Source organism: Cuculus canorus, chromosome Z, assembly GCF_017976375.1.
Source record: "Cuculus canorus isolate bCucCan1 chromosome Z, bCucCan1.pri, whole genome shotgun sequence".
Lineage (NCBI taxonomy): Eukaryota > Metazoa > Chordata > Aves > Cuculiformes > Cuculidae > Cuculus > Cuculus canorus.
The window spans coordinates 60924525-60940158 of NC_071441.1; the positions used below are offsets into that span (position 1 = coordinate 60924525).

The 15634-nt window shown below is 44.2% G+C and overlaps 1 protein-coding gene across 1 annotated transcript; it reads right to left on the bottom strand.

Moving 5' to 3' along the window:
* Positions 1–1947: 1947 nt before the first annotated feature.
* CDO1 (cysteine dioxygenase type 1) lies at positions 1948–13693 on the bottom strand. Its single transcript, XM_009562928.2, has 5 exons — positions 13489–13693; positions 9495–9572; positions 7449–7606; positions 4809–4978; positions 1948–2705 (listed from the first exon to the last, which is right to left on the bottom strand). Exons 1-5 carry the CDS (start codon positions 13665–13667, stop codon positions 2676–2678), a joined length of 615 nt encoding a protein of 204 aa, XP_009561223.1. The 5' UTR covers positions 13668–13693; the 3' UTR covers positions 1948–2675.
* Positions 13694–15634: the final 1941 nt, after the last annotated feature.

Sequence of the window (15634 nt, forward strand, 5' to 3'; positions counted from 1 at the left end):
CTAATAATGCATCACTTGTGCTTAGGAAGTAGCAAAAGTGCTGGTTGTGGCATGTGTTCAAAGGACTCTGCACCCAATTAATGATTTCTCTTGAGTTTTCCTGTATGTTTGAAAGGGTACCCCCTTATGTTTCTGGTATGGTAGGCATTAAGTACCTTGTTCTGAAACACTGAAATTCCTGTATTATTCTATGCAATGTAAGATATCATGTTTACCGTGGCCAAACAGTGTTTGGGACAACTTGGGTAGGTAATTTTTACCTTTTTCCTCCACCTCACTTGCTAGGCATGTGTGTGGCTTGCTGGAGCACTGCCTAAACTTCTGTATCAATGGATCGTGGTACAGCTGACTGCTGTTATTGCTGCTGTGCTTCTTGGCTGCCTGTCTGACATTTCCAACTAACCTGACTGAACCTGTGATTTACAAACTGTTGGGTTTGTCCTTTAATTTCACCTGGTAAGCAAAAGAGTGATAAATATGCTATATTTGAAGTTAGTTAAGTAAAGCTGCTCACGTCCTATGAGATGGGGAGGAAGACAAGAGGCAGTGAGTGTAAACTAAAACATAAGACATTTTCTTTAAACATAAGGCTTTTTTACTGTTAGGATGGTCAAACCCAAACCATTCTCTGATTCTATGAAACACTGGAAGACTTCGCCCAGATGGTCAAACCCAAACCATTCTCTGATTCTATGAAACACTGGAAGACTTCGCCCAGAGAGGCTGTGGTGCCTCCATCTTTGGAGATACTCAAAACCCCACTGGGCATGGCCCTGAGCTACCTGCTCTAGGTGCTCCTCCAAGAGCACGGTGGCTGGAGTGCCAGCCTTTGCTCATCTCTGATGCTGTGACACTTTCACCACTTGAGCCATACCAAATGAAGATGTTCAAGCCCAACATCTTGCTTGCCAAGAACTTTTCGGAAATTTGTTCACAGTAAATGAGAAAGAAACATTAAACTCTGGAGCATGCTGGAGTCCAGGAAAAGCACAGGAGATTCTTTATGCCTTTGCTGACTGTCATTGCTCCTCGTGCTTCTTCCAGTTTTAGCATGTTTCCTTGACCCCTCTTTGGCACAGCCTCCAGGTTCACCTTATGCAGACAATCCTCACCGATAATGCTTCTTCCCACTTTTTTACCTTTAGGTCTCCTTTATCTTTTCATTGTTTTTCTTTACTTCCATGCCCCCTTTTTTTGACAGGCTGAGAGAGTTGGGGTTGTTCAGCATGGAGAAAAGAAGGCTCCAGAGAGATGTTATAATGGCCTTCCAGTACTGAAAGGGGCTCCAGGAAAGCTGGGGAGGGACTTCATACAAGGGTTTGTGGTGACAGGATGAGGAGGAATGGCTTTAAACTGGAAGGAGGAAGATTTAGATTAGACATGAGGAAGAAAACCTTCATGATGAGGGCATTTGAACAGGTTGCCCAGGGAAGCTGTGGCTGCCCCATGCCTGGAGGTGTTCAAGGCCAGGTTGGATGGGGCCTTGGGCAGCTTAATCTAGTGGGAGGTGTCCCTGACCATGGCAGGGGTTTGGAGCTGGATGCTTTTGAAAGTCCTCATCTAAAAAGGATACCGTCATAACTTAAAGTTCTCCCTAAATAACAATCTCAACTTGTCTTACCTGTTAGCTTTATTAAATGACTGGGATAGCCTCAGTGTGGGCAGCTTTGCTGATTTTGTTATAATTAATTAGAGTTAAGATTTTCTGAGATGGTTCTCTCCTTGTAACCAAATCTGGGAGAAAAGCTAAGCATCAGTGAATGCAATGGCAGAATTCCCACCGACTTAATTGAGATCAGGATTCTTTGCATGTTTGAAATACTTTCAACTCTTTAAAGCCTTTCCTAATAGCATATGGGTTGGAAAAGACTTAGACGTTCAGGAGGAATGTGGATTTTTGTAAAGTGTGGTCAATACTTTAGTTACCAGTAGAAAAAGGCTGAAAACTTTGAAATCTGTGCACAAATCCAGTTTTATTTCAGTTACCTTCTTCAGTAGCTATACAGAATACTTTGGAAACTGGACATTAGCTGAATTAGTTATGATTAGTCCTATTAAAAACCCAAATCTGTGCCGAATCAGTTTAAAAAATCATTGTGCATGAAGCATTTCATTGCTCCTATTTAAAACAAGATCTGACAAAAGAAATTGTAAAAAATAAACAGTAAAAAATGCACAAAACTATTGAAATGGCCTACAGCATTAAAATAAAATAAAATAAAAAAGCTGCTGTTAATTGTATCTAGTGTACTACCCATAGGCACAAGTGACTGGAAGCTTAGAAATTTATATAATTATTAATTACATTGAGGGTATACATACATGTAGGCCTATTAAGTAGTATCAGATGATGTTTAAAACCCTTATTTCTGATATTCTTAGTGTTGTGTCAGAAGTGGAATTAAAAGGAGGCTAGAATCAGAAAACAAACTACTTAATTCTGATAGGAGCCTACGAAAAGGCATCTAACCTCTGAAGTAGTTTATGGCACTAGTTAGCTTAGTGTCTCATTATAGGCATTGGCTCGAGGAAACTGTGAGTGGCCTGGAAACTGCCCCAGGGTACTTTTATGTACAAAGTATAGAAATATAGAAGGCTGCTGGCCGTAGCCATACAGCTCTTCTGTCCCCATTTAAACATTCAGCAGGTCTTAGGCAAACGCGTGCTGGTGCTTCTCAGTTGTTCTCCTGTGGCACTGCAGTTGCCTGAAAGGGAAGAGGAAAGGTTGCTGTTTTAAGGAAAGAGACAGTCACCACTTACTCCATGTTCTCTGCATGGGATTTTATTCCTGATATAGCTCAGTATCTTAAAATACTTAGTGTATTTATATTCAGTACTCCTTGATAGAGTTTTATAGAGGGCACCGTGCAGCTGGCAAAATCACCTTGTCCGTTGGCTTTGCATGACCATGAGCAAGCCCCCGGGAAAAGGGGCGCTTTTTTTCTGCCCAATACTCTGCTCTGCTTCATTTTGGCAGAAACTGCTTGAAAGATGAACTTGAAAAGACAGGATGCAAAGTGAAACCACCTCCCCCAGCAAAATTCCTGGCAGCAGGAACTGATGTGCTGTGACATCCAAGACCAAATCAGTTTTCCCCTCAGAGAACTTTTCTATCGGAATTCTCATGATTTATACCAGAACTGTGAACTATGTAAACAGTTACTTCCACGGGCAAGTCTTTGGACATACTACATGGTATTTTAATTGTTAGACCTATGTAACTTATTATGTATTTATTGGAGATCTAATTAATTAAGACTTCATGGTGGCCAGAAGCCAGTAAAGATTTACCTGTAAGTTTTACCTGCACAAAAATTTAAAACAAAGAGGAAGCACTGCATGTGGTTTAGGTAGGCAGATCTTTCTCATGAGAGACACACAAGTATACTTTAAATAACTCTGTTGGTGTTTTTATCTTATATCTGTTTTCCAACATCATTTTGAGATCTAGTAAGCAGGAGAAATTTGATTTTCCAGTCAGCTTTCCAGAAACCTTCACTGAGACCAGAATGTTTTTGTAGCATGAAGTCATTTCAGGCAGCTGGATGGCCCAGACTTTCCACCACTTTCCCCCTTACTGGAATTCCATTTACAGGAATTCATGAAAGAGACTCAATGATTAAAATTTACTTCTCTCCTGTAAGCTAGATCCAGTTTCCCCACAAAAGGTACAAACATAGTTACAGATCAAGGATAGGAAAACAGTCCAAATCAAAACATCTAGTCTCGCTTGTTATCTTAGATACTTAAAACAGAAAGCAAGCAATTAAACACTGAATTCTTGCATGAATTTTGTTCAATATTTTTCTATGTTTATTTCCCTTTAAAATCTGGATTATGAATATGAGTTTACTTTCTCAAGGACTTTTCAGTCTCAGGAAGGTCAAAGTTTGTGTTTGAGCTGTTTAGTAAAGTAGTAATCACGTAATGTGACAAGCCTCAAAGAAATAATTTACGTAGTACATGTCAATAACATAACAAAAAAAACCCCTGACTGGATCTTACTAAAGGCTCACTCAGGAAGACTCATGGCCACTGAATTTTGACTCCAGCGAGAGGTTAAAATGTTCCATATCTAACAAAATCAGTCTTTGAAACTCTGCAGCTGAATATCAAGAATCTCTTTTCTCCCTTTATCAGTAGTTATGTTTCCCAGTGCATGGAAAAGTGCTCAAAGAAATCCTATTAAACTCTCACGCATGTCCTAGCTTGGTCTCCCGCAGCTGATCTTAAAATTCCTTTTCTATCCAAATAAAACCTCATGCCATTGCTCAAGAATGCAGACAACAGCCAATCAGCCTATTCTCACTCTCAGAGCAAATCTTTCTGTGTCAAAGTTTCAATTTTAAAGAATTAAATTAACTTCATTAAAGAATTCTTTACTTCACAGTAAGCTAGAAGTTTTAAAACAACTGACATGAAATGTGATGCTTTTTGGCAGAACAGTTTAGGCAGGAAATGTTACACATGACTGAAGTTGGCCAAATCAGTGTAGCTGCTCCACAGTTTTTCATTGACTGGGTTGTGTTTGCCATCATTTGCTGCCTAGACACACTTAGCTAGTAACAAAATTCTCATTAATTCTCTTCTCTTCTCAGAATGGATCTCCTGCTGATGAAGGGAAGGCAAGCTACGCCACACAAGGGAAGCGCAAATCAACAAACCGAGTAGTATTTGGAAACAGGCTTTAGCTGGTCCTTGATCAGGACGCTCAGGAAAAGCGGGGATGATGGATCTCCTGCCATCCTTGCAGGGGCTGAGGGCTCAGAGCCCAGAGGCAGGCAGGGAGCATGATCTCTTGTACTTACACAGGGAGTCCTTTCTCCAAACTGACTGTAGAAGGTCATTTTGACTTTGTGCTTGTGTCCAGTCCTCTGATCAAAGGTGTTACAGCTGTCGAAGGGTGGGCTGTACAAATGCAGGCTAACCGCAGACTCTGTGTGGCTTATGTTCTCCACACGGTGCAGGCCAATGGAGTCTACACCACCGAGGGCATGAAACAAGAGGTTGTGTTAGTGGGAAGATTTAATGAGATCTCAGACCCCTGACAAAATACTTCCTAAATGAAAACTCATGAGCAAACCAGTTAGGCATACCTGCACTTCTATGAGCAATAAGTGACTCAGCACAGGGAACTTGACTGCTGCTCTGTAGCTCAGATTCCTAAATGCACTGGGAATTCAAAATACCTTATTGCCTTCCACACTTCATGTAACTTCTGGATTATCTGCTGCAGGATAAAGGCCAATAGAAACCCAAAGAAACTTAAGGAAGGCCATGCTGTGAGTAATTTTCTAGCTATCATTCCCAAAGGACTTCAAGGTTATTTACTTTCCTAGAACATGCTGTTGTTACAGATGCTCCAGAAGTAGGAAAGTTTGCGTTTCTAAAAATTAGCAGGACATTTTACAGGAAAAAAGTTTTTGTATTGTTAATTCTCAGCCTGGTAACAAGGATATCAGTCACATTAAAGGTCAGCTACATGTATGTGTGGCATAGACTTATGGACAGAGATACAATTGTCTTACTGCAGGCATCTGTTTCCTAATTAATTCTTCCAATTTATTAGTTTGGAGAACAGGCTTTTCATTTGTCTGCTCTTTCAACTAACATGACAAATTAGTACTGACTGGCATACTTCCAAACTTAACTGAATAGTAAGCATAATTGAACACGTAATAAAACAAGGCGCTGTCTGTTGTGCGGTTACTAATGAAGTAATGGCACTTGCTGCAGTGGTGGAGTAGAAATCAAGAAGACAAATGGAGAAGAACCACATCCATGAAAAAAACCATTTCTGTTCTACACGAAAGTGAAGGTTTTTAGTTACTTAAAAGAGACCTTACGTTTAAATTTATGACCCTGCTGTAGAAACAACTCAGGCCTTTGTACTTGAATTCATGTATTCTATAATACCTAGACCTGTATTATGCAACATAGTCATGATATCCTATGAGAACCATGGGTACATTTTACTCTGACACATTTGGAATGTAAGCTGTCAGTGTTAATAACACGGTTCATGTAAATAGAGGACACGGGGAAAAACATCCTAGAATTGTGCTTATTTAATGGGAGACTCAAATAAACTCAGTTTAATGGTTTCTAACACTAAAAAAGCACGAGAGCAACCACGAAGCATGCAACAGAGACACAGTCACTCACTATTGAAGTAGTTAGGATAATCACCACACTGTCAGTGTTTTCATTCTATTTGTTTTGCCTGTTTCCTTTAAACCAAAGCATCTGTTATGAAACATGGCAGAGATCCAAACTGTCTCAGGGAGCTGGATACCAAATTTGTTTAAAACAACCAAGGAAGCTTTAGAGCAGAGGCACATAGGGTGTGATTGCTTGCATTGGAAAAAATCACATAGGTAGCAAAACCTGACTGGGTCTAAGAACTATTGTCCCTGGCATGGAAGCATCAGCAAGTGTGTCAAACTCCTCTTGCATTTCCCATCCTATGGATTTCTTGGTTTCACTCAGTGTGGCACATCTTCAACATAGGGCTGCAGAACACCAGCCTTTCTTCCCCAGTGCTCTCACCATGGCTTAGTCCATAACCCAACACGAAGCTCCCTCCAGCCGAGGAGCTCCCAAGCTCAGCCCCACAAGCTGTGCGCTCCAGTTTTCAACTCATGACATAAAAGGCAGATGGCCTCCTTCTCCGGCACTTTGTCTTCATTCGGCTGAACACTTTGCTGTTAAGCACGATGTGCAATGTATTTCATAGCATCGGAATACATTACACTCAGCTGTCCACTCCAGGATGGCCCCCAGTGTAGCACAAGATACTCATAGATACATGTAATGGCATTAATTTTGTTGTCTCTCAGCATCTACTCATTCCAGCCTTTTTTTTTGTGTAGATTGGGTAGACCTGAGCCTTTCAATTCTGCTGATGCTGCACTTCAGCCTTCTGTTGGACAAGAAGTGTTGCTGAGGATTGGGTTCTCTGCTCCTGGGTGGGCAATTTATTCCATAGACAGCTTTTACATTTTTGACCTAGGATTTCCGTGACTGAGCAAAAAGATTATTTCTTTGAAAAAAAAAAAAAAAAAACCAAACGAGGTGACTAAGCTATCTAAACTTTAGTTCCTTTATTTCTCATTAAACACTATTTAAGGTCTATGTTTAGAAGTAATTCCACATAGTCACTAGGGACACAGTGCTGAAGGCTGCTTGGTCTAGAGGAGACACCCAGCGTATTTAAGTATCGAGCAATTGCTGCAATGTCTTAAGTTTAAAAGGGCATGTTTTTGTTGTTTGCATTACTGAATCTAAATACAGGTTTGTGCAGAATCTAGAGAGATACATTCTTAAACTCTGCATAAAGCGGTTAGTATCATACTGTTAAAAGGTAGGAGACTAGAGAGCAGTTGAACTCTTCAGTTAGGAATAATACTCATGAATGGATAGTTGTCAAAACAGTCTTAATAGCTTACCGTTAATGTAGGCACACTGATTTTCCCTCAAAACGCGTTCCGATTTCTTAGTCATTTCACCATTCCCCTTTTTCTCAGGCCATTCAAACAGGGTCTCCTTTAGATTCCCCTGGAGGATCTTCATAAAGCAGTGTGAGTCAGTGTGATCATGGATGCTGCTATATATGTAAAAAGAAAAACCAAACTCAATGTGATGTACATATTTAATTTCAGGAGAGAAAATAGGACAGGTGCATTGCATCTGGACATAACCACTGCACAAAAGCCTTAGGAAAAAAAGATTCACAGAGAATAAGTAATGCCTACTGAAAACTGCTGCTTTAGAAATGTATTGGGATAAAGGTCCGGTACAGCGGGACCTGGAGAAGTTAGATATCGATTAACCTATGACTTTTCCATGGAGAAATAAAAAGGAAGTACGGCAGAGGGGGAGGACAGAAAAATTCTTCAGAACACAAGAACTCTTGTGGGCTAAGAAGCAAAACAATGCCTTCCACAGTGACTCCAGGCAGAAGCAGGTTTAAACGTGCAAGCATACCTGTTATTTGTAGGTACACCATGCTCACCCCCCCAAAAATGGGAGGAATGGGCTTCTGCTAAATTTCAATGGTTTCTTTACTGCTGTGGTGCATAGGCATTTGTAGAAGAAAAATGCCATACCTCTCCCTCTGATAGTACTAAGTACAACCATCTACAAGAAGCTGTTAATTTCGCTGATTTGGCAGAATGTGAACAAAGCAGTAAGATGTGATATGATTTGCTAAATCTGTCTCCTTTCTCCAACGCATTAATTTCCACATTTGGAGACACAAGAGTTAGCCGTGTAGCTTACTGTTACAGAAGTCAATGGGATTAGGACAATCGGAGAGTTCTCCACTCATTGGGTGTGAGGGAGAAGGGGGAATTTGACCCTCCTGGACGTCTTAATGAGATTCAATCAAACACTTGGCACTTGCACGTTACTCTCTTCAGTAAACAAATGTCAGCATTTCTTACTAACTGAGATGCCAGGATAACAGATCTTGCTTCAGGCACAGAGCAGTTCACAAATGCCACTTTGTCACGCTCCTTCCACAAGCCGTGAGAACAATCTGATCGTCCTCAAGTAGGAAGGAAAAGCAACTTGTGGTCTCAGTCTAGCTCTAGCAAATGCTTATCCAATTCAAACACAGTTTGACATAAATTACAGGCTTTGTAGAAATAGCCTGGAGTGAGTACAGGTGGTGGGCTTGGTTCCTATATCCCTCTGAGGATAGTGTCATGGAATCCCCTGGAGAATACAGTAAATGTTTGATTGCACGCTGCTAGAACAAAGAAAGAAACAGTTCTAACATCTCCTTACGTTTTCTATTTATAAATGAGAATTATCAGTCAAAACATGCATGTTTTGTTATTTCATATTTTTGTATTAGCCAACATTTTGTGAAAGGCCCTCCAAGGGACATATCCTGCCCTCACATTTCTGGGACTATACAACCCAGTGTACAGTCTGTGTACACAAGTCGAGGCCTCGTCAGCAGTGTGGTCCATTTTGAGCAAGGAGATGGGACGTGTGATCCTAAAGAAAGACAAATGCTCCTGGAAAGGGGCTCCCTCCTGGCAGCCTGCGGTGCTAACCCAAACTTACTTTTCTCATCTTGTCACAGAGGCAGGATTTAATCACTATGTGAGGACAAATACTATATAAACTTCACCAAGTTCTGCCCTCTGCAACCAGGAGTTGAGTGGGTCTGCTGTATGGGACAGGTTGGATAGAGTCTGTTCAATCTGTCCTGCCACCAGACCCGTTGTATCGCTGGGGCTAAAAACTTCCTCTGACAGAAGGGAAGCTTAGATTTGGTAGAAAACCAGCATTTTTAAAAGAATCTTGCGAAAGATAAAGCATATATTCAGGACCACTATGCCAACAAGAGCTCTACTCTGCTTAGTTCTCAGACATTTTCTGATAGCTCACCTATTACTGATTATCTGTGTCTTTTTATATGACAAAGAAAGATACAGCACCTTCATATCTGTTTGCTGAAACCATAGTCTTTGAATACAAACCTGCCATGACCTTCACCCCAGCACAAGATCATCAAGTTGAACTTTCCATTTCCACTGTCCACAAGATTTCTCGTATACCTGAAATATAAAGTATTTGCTTTATACTGTACTGATGTGCCTATAAGAGACAAAATTAAACAAACGAGTTTATGGAGGAAGGTTGTAACAGCGTGACCAGCAGGTCCATGGATGTTATTCTCCCCCTGTACCCGGCACTGGTGAGACCGCACCTCAAATCCTGTGTTCAGTTCTGGGGCCCTCACTACAAGAAGGATGTTGGGGCTCTGGAGTGTGTCCAGAGAAGAGCAACGAAGCTGGTGAGGGGGCTGGAGAACAAGCCTTACGAGGAGCGGCTGAAAGAGCTGGGGTTGTTTAGCCTGGAGAAGAGGAGGCTGAGGGGAGACCTTATTGCTCCCTGCAACTACCTGAAAGGAGGTTGTGGAGAGGAGGGAGCTGGCCTCTTCTCCCAAGTGACAGGGGACAGGACAAGGCCTCAAGCTGTGCCAGGGGAGGTTCAGGCTGGACATCAGAAAAACATTTTTCACAGGAAGGGTCACTGGGCACTGGCAGAGGCTGCCCAGGGAGGGGGTTGAGTCACTTTCCCCGCAGGTATTTAAAAGACGGGTGGATGAGATGCTCAGGGACATGGTTTACTGATTGATAGGAATGGTTGAACTCAATGATCCTGGAGGTCTTTTCCAACTTAGTGATTCTGTGATTCCACGATATAAAAATCTTTTCCCTTCTTTTTCTTGAAAGCCAAGTGTTACTTGGAAAAAAATAAAATTGTATTTAAGATTCATTTTGGTAAGATTGTATTAAATTGTATTTAAGATTCATTTCTTTTCCTGGGAAGAAAAAAATATGGACCTGTTTATATTTTATAATCATTTTGCTTTTGAATTACATAGATGCTAGGAGTTAGGGAACTGCGAGCCTGAGACTAATGGGGTAGACAGGATCAAATCAAAATAGTTACTGAATGAAGTCACTTCAGCAGCTGGCTTATAATTAGAAACAGAAGACTGCAATGAAACTAGAAAAATACATAGTTACATTCTTCTGCAGCTCCTTTTCAGTTATTCTTGGCTTTCCTTCTGTTACACACAGCTCATTCGTACAAAGCCAAAAAACCAAAGAAATAAGAAGTCAGGCTTTCCATACATGGTCCTACTCCTACTCTCTTCCTGAACATTCTATGTCTTGCACCGTAGCGTTCAGGTATGGATAAAACACCTGTGCTATAATTTCTGCCGTCATCTACTTCTAAACAAAGTTTATCAGAGCAAGATTTCTTAAAACAATTTTTCATGTGCTAACTTATTGGTGGTATAGAATAAACTTGTTCCTAGAGGCTTTCTATTGATACATGTGTTCTAGACTGTGATTTGTTCTCAGGGCTTGAAAACATCTTTAGTAGCAACAGCTTATGCTTGTTTCCCTGTACACTAGCTGCAAACAACTCATCTCATCCTATAGAAAAGTAGAGAGAAGGGAAAGGGACTGGGATTTTGCTCTATACTTTACTTTCCATAGTGGAGCTCTTCTGATCTGGGACTGATGCTTCTAGCTGTTACCGTGCCAGTAACACAGCTTTAGCTTTAGTCATGACTATTCACACTTTGCCAAATAAAGCAAATACTTATGTCGATGACAGGATGCCTCTCACCTAAGAGATGTCAGCAGAGGCACACAAAGTGCACTGATGTCAGCTGAAAGTTTTTAATTCATTTCCTCATAAGACCACTCTATGTAATCAAGATAGGATGCTAGTAACTAATTACTTCCAAAGCATAATGTGTATATCTCTATGGTGCTCCCCAGTGCTTCCACACTTTGTGTGTATATTAGGTAGACATATTTCTCCTGTGATGTCAGAATATAAGTGATCAATGCTGGCATTTGACTGAATTTTTCAAGTGCTGTTATTTCTGCACAGCAGATCTGACTCGCCAAAACAAAAAAACCAAAAAGGCTGCCATGCATAGTTCTAACCTTAGCACACTTTGTTTTTCTGATTCTTAGTTTCCTATGTTCTGTTACACAAATGCTGTGATTTGTTCTGAATGAAGGATAGTCAAGGCAAGGTAAAAGGAGGCTAAAACAAAATGCCAGGCTGGAGTGATTCTTTCACAATAGCAAGATAAAAAGTAAAAGTTTTGGAGTTTGGGTTGGTTTGTTTTTTTTTGTTTGGAAAGACCCAACATTATCTTTACTTTTTTTAAAAAAAAAAAAATAGTTGTACATACGTGTGCAAGAACGGTGATGATTTCAAGCAGACTTTTTAAGGTCTGAAAGAAGCTAAGACCAAGTACTCAAATAAAAAGTATTTATATTGAAATTTAAGACAGGGAAGCCACCAACGGCAGGAAAATATGAGTTGTTAGCAAAGCAGAAGTGGCTCAAAACCCTAACAGGCTTTTTCCTTCCTCCCTCCAAGAAGCAAAAAGCCTCGACCTGTAAGGAGTTGGAAGGGACTGAAGCAGGGGGGGGGGTCAGGTGTCTCTCGACCTATTGGGAAAGCCTTGACCCTGCACTACCCCAGAAGAGGATGGGCCTGATGAGTTGGAGTCAGATGGCTTCTGACCGACTGGGAAAGTCATGACCTGCACTGCTTGGATGGGACTGAAGCTTTGTGGGCAGACAGCTCCCAGCCTATTGGAAAAGCCTCAACCTGGATGGAATTGGATGGAATTGAAGCGTTGGTAGGTCAGATGTCTCCCAACCAACCAGGAAAGCCTGGACCTGCATGAGTTGGATGGAACTTAGGCAGACGGTTCCTGACCCACTGGGAAAGCCTCAACCTTGCATTACTCCAGAGGTGGATGAGGACGGTAAGTGGGAGTCAGGCGTCTCCCAGCTTACCAGGAAAGCCTCAGCCCATACAGAACTGTATAAGACTGAAGCGGTTCTCAATCCACCAGGAAAGCCTCAACCTGCATGAGCTGGACAGGACCAAAGCATGAGGGGCAGACGATTCCCAACCCACTGGGAATAACATGCATGGACTCCTCTAAAGACACCAAATCTGGTGGTCCTCCAGCTGCCAGTCCTGCATGTTGGTATCACCAAGGAGGGGAAGGGGGACACAGAATGGGTGGTGTCGGGCACCAGCCCGTAGGATGGCAGATGGAGAATCACTGTTACTGGATGCAGGGCATCCGCCTGCCCGTGCCGCCACTGGCATCACAGTCTGTGTATCCCCCCTTCTGCTCCACATCCCCCCATCATGGGGGAGGCTTTGCCCTTGGCCCCCCTTGTTTTGCTGTGCAGGGAGAGGGGTGAGGAGGTCCCTCCCTGCATCCCGGTGGTCCCCAGTCCCCATGCATAGTGATGGAGGGAGACTCCCCGTGATACAAGAAGTAGTTACTATTACAAAAAAAAAAAAAGTGGAACATTTTTTATTTAAGCTACAGTAGAGTTCAGTTTCATCTAAGTAATTGTGTTCTTTGAAAATTAGGCAGAATGTCCCTCTAATGTAATGGTGGTTTGTGGTTTTTTTTCAAATTGTGTTTTTGCAGGCACTGTTCATTCTGGGAGATAACATCTTGTGTTCGCTATAATCTGTACGGAACAGATGTCTTTTTCTATAATCACCTCTGTGTGCAGTGTGTCCCTGTCTGAAATGCAAGGTCAGGCAGAGCTGGAGCCAGCTCCAAATTAGCAAGAGATTTCACTGTTGTGGAGTTCATACACATTAACGTGGATTCAATTAAAATTAATATTAACATGTTACCGAATAACATTAAAATTAGTCCTTGGAAAGGAATGGAATATACATAAGGTTTCCCAGAAAATGCATACAGATGCCTGTAAGTGGGAAATAGATTCTGTCCCCAGCTCGGTCTCTCTGCACATGACCGATGGAAATCACTCTTTTGTGTTGCCCAGGACGGATAAAGGATGCTCGCTTCCTAAATCTCCGATATGAGTCTTAGGGAGAGTTTATTGGCTGTCATTTTCCGTCTCCCCCGCTCCCCGCGCTGCTCTGTACCTGTACTGGTCGAACTGGGCGTACTGCATCCACTCCTCGGGGTTGCTCTCGTACGACTCCATCAGCTCCTGGACCTCTTCCACGCTGACTTTCTCCTCGGAGAAGAGGCCGTGGAGGATGCGGATCAGCTCCTCCAGGCTGCGAGCCTTCCACGTCTCCGTCTGCACCGGCTGCTCCATCGCCGCTGCCCACCAAGTCGCCTCCTCCCCCTCCTCCGCCTTTTTATGCTCCAGAGGGAAAGCCTACCCACCGCCTGCGGGCGGTCCCTGCCGTCCCGCAGCCCCAGCCCCTCGCAGGGACCGGGCGGTGCGGGGAGAGGCACCGCGAGCCGGGGGAGGAGAGGGGAGCAGGGAAAGGGGGGATGCTGGGGAGAAGGGGGGCATGGGCAAAGAGGAGATGCCCGGGAGAAAATGGGGATACTGGGGGAGAAGGGGACCTGCTGAAAGTGGGGATGCTGTGGGGAAAGTGAGGATGCTGGGGGAAAGGGGGACATGGGGGAAAGTGGAGATGCTGGGAGAAAGGGGGGATGCTGGGGAAAAGGAGACATGGGGAAAGTGGGGGTGCTGGGGGAAAGGAGGGCGGGGAAAGGGGGGATGCTGGGGAGAAAGGGGGCGTTGGAAAAGGGGGCTGCTAAGGGGAAAAGGGGGGGTACTAATGGGAAAAGGGGGATGGGGAAAGGGGGGATGCTAGAGGGAAAGGGGACATGGTGGAAGTGAGGATGGTGGGGAAAAGGAGGCATGGGGGAAAGTGGGGATGCTGGGGAGAAATGGGACTTGGGGAAAGTAGGACATGGGGAAAGTGGGGATGCTAGGGGAAAGGGGCATGGGGAAAGTGGGGATGCTGCGGGGTAAAGGGGACAAGAGGGACAGTGGAGGTGTCGGGGGGAAAGAGGAAAATGAGGATGCTGGGGGAAAAGGGGACATGGGGTAAAGTGGGGATGCTGGGGAAAAGGGACATGAGGAAACGGGATGCTGGGGGAAAGGGGACATGGGGGACAGCAGTGGTGAGAGGGGAAAGGAGGGAAGTAGGGATGCTGGGGGAAAAGGGGACATGGGGTAAAGTGGGGATGCTGGAGGAAAGGGGACATGGGGGACAGTAGGGATGCTGGGGCAGGGAAGGAATAGAGGGGAAAAGAGCAAGTAGGATGCTGGAGTGGGAAAGGGGACATGGGGAAAGTGGGGATGCTGGTGGGGGAAATTGGGGACACATGGCAAAGTGGGGATGCTGGTAGGGGACATTGGGGATGTGGCAAAGTGGGCATGCTGGGCTACAGAGCTGGGAAAATGGGGGAATGGAGCAAGTGGTGCTGCTGGAAGGAAAAGCAGACATGCGGGAACGTGGGGATGCTGGGCAAAAAGGGGGCATGGGTAGAGTGGGGATGCTGGGGAAAAAGGGGACATTGGGTAAAGTGGAGATGCTGGGGGGCAGAGAGGGGAAAGGAGGGGCATTTAGCAAGTGGGGATGCTGAGTGGAGAAGGGAACATGGGGGAAAGTGGGGATGCAGGGGGGGCAGTAGGGGAAATGAGGTCATGGGGCACGTGAGGATTCAGGGACGAAAAGGGGGAAATGGGGACCCAGGGGGAAGTGGGGATTCTGGGAGGCAGAGGTCAGAATAGGGAAGACATGGCAGAAGGGGGAGCAGGGTGGGACAAAGGGCAAGGGTGTGGGGGGACACAGAGGGAAAGGAGGGATATGAGAGAGACATGAGAGACAGAAGACCATTTAGGGGGACAAGGGGGCACGGGGGGGGCATGAGGGACATGGGGATATTGGGGGGCACAGAGGAAGTACATGGGGGGACATGGGTCAGGGCTGTTGGGAGATACAGAGGGAAAGGGGGGACATGGGTAGGAAAGAAGGTCATGGAAAGGATGGAGGAAGGTGTGGGATATGGGGGAGAGGAGAAGGACATTTTGAGGGCACAAAGGGACACAAGGGAGCATGGAGAAAGTGGGGATACTGGGGGCACAGTGTGGGACGGGAAGGTTGCAGAGGGAAAGGGGGAGCATTGTGGTGGACATAGAGCAGCACTTGCTTTAAACCCACTGGGAGGCATGGAGGGAAAAGGGGAGGCATAGGGTAAAGTAGGGATGCTGGGGGACACAGAGGGAGAAAATGGGGAGGACATTGCAGGGACATGGGAGAC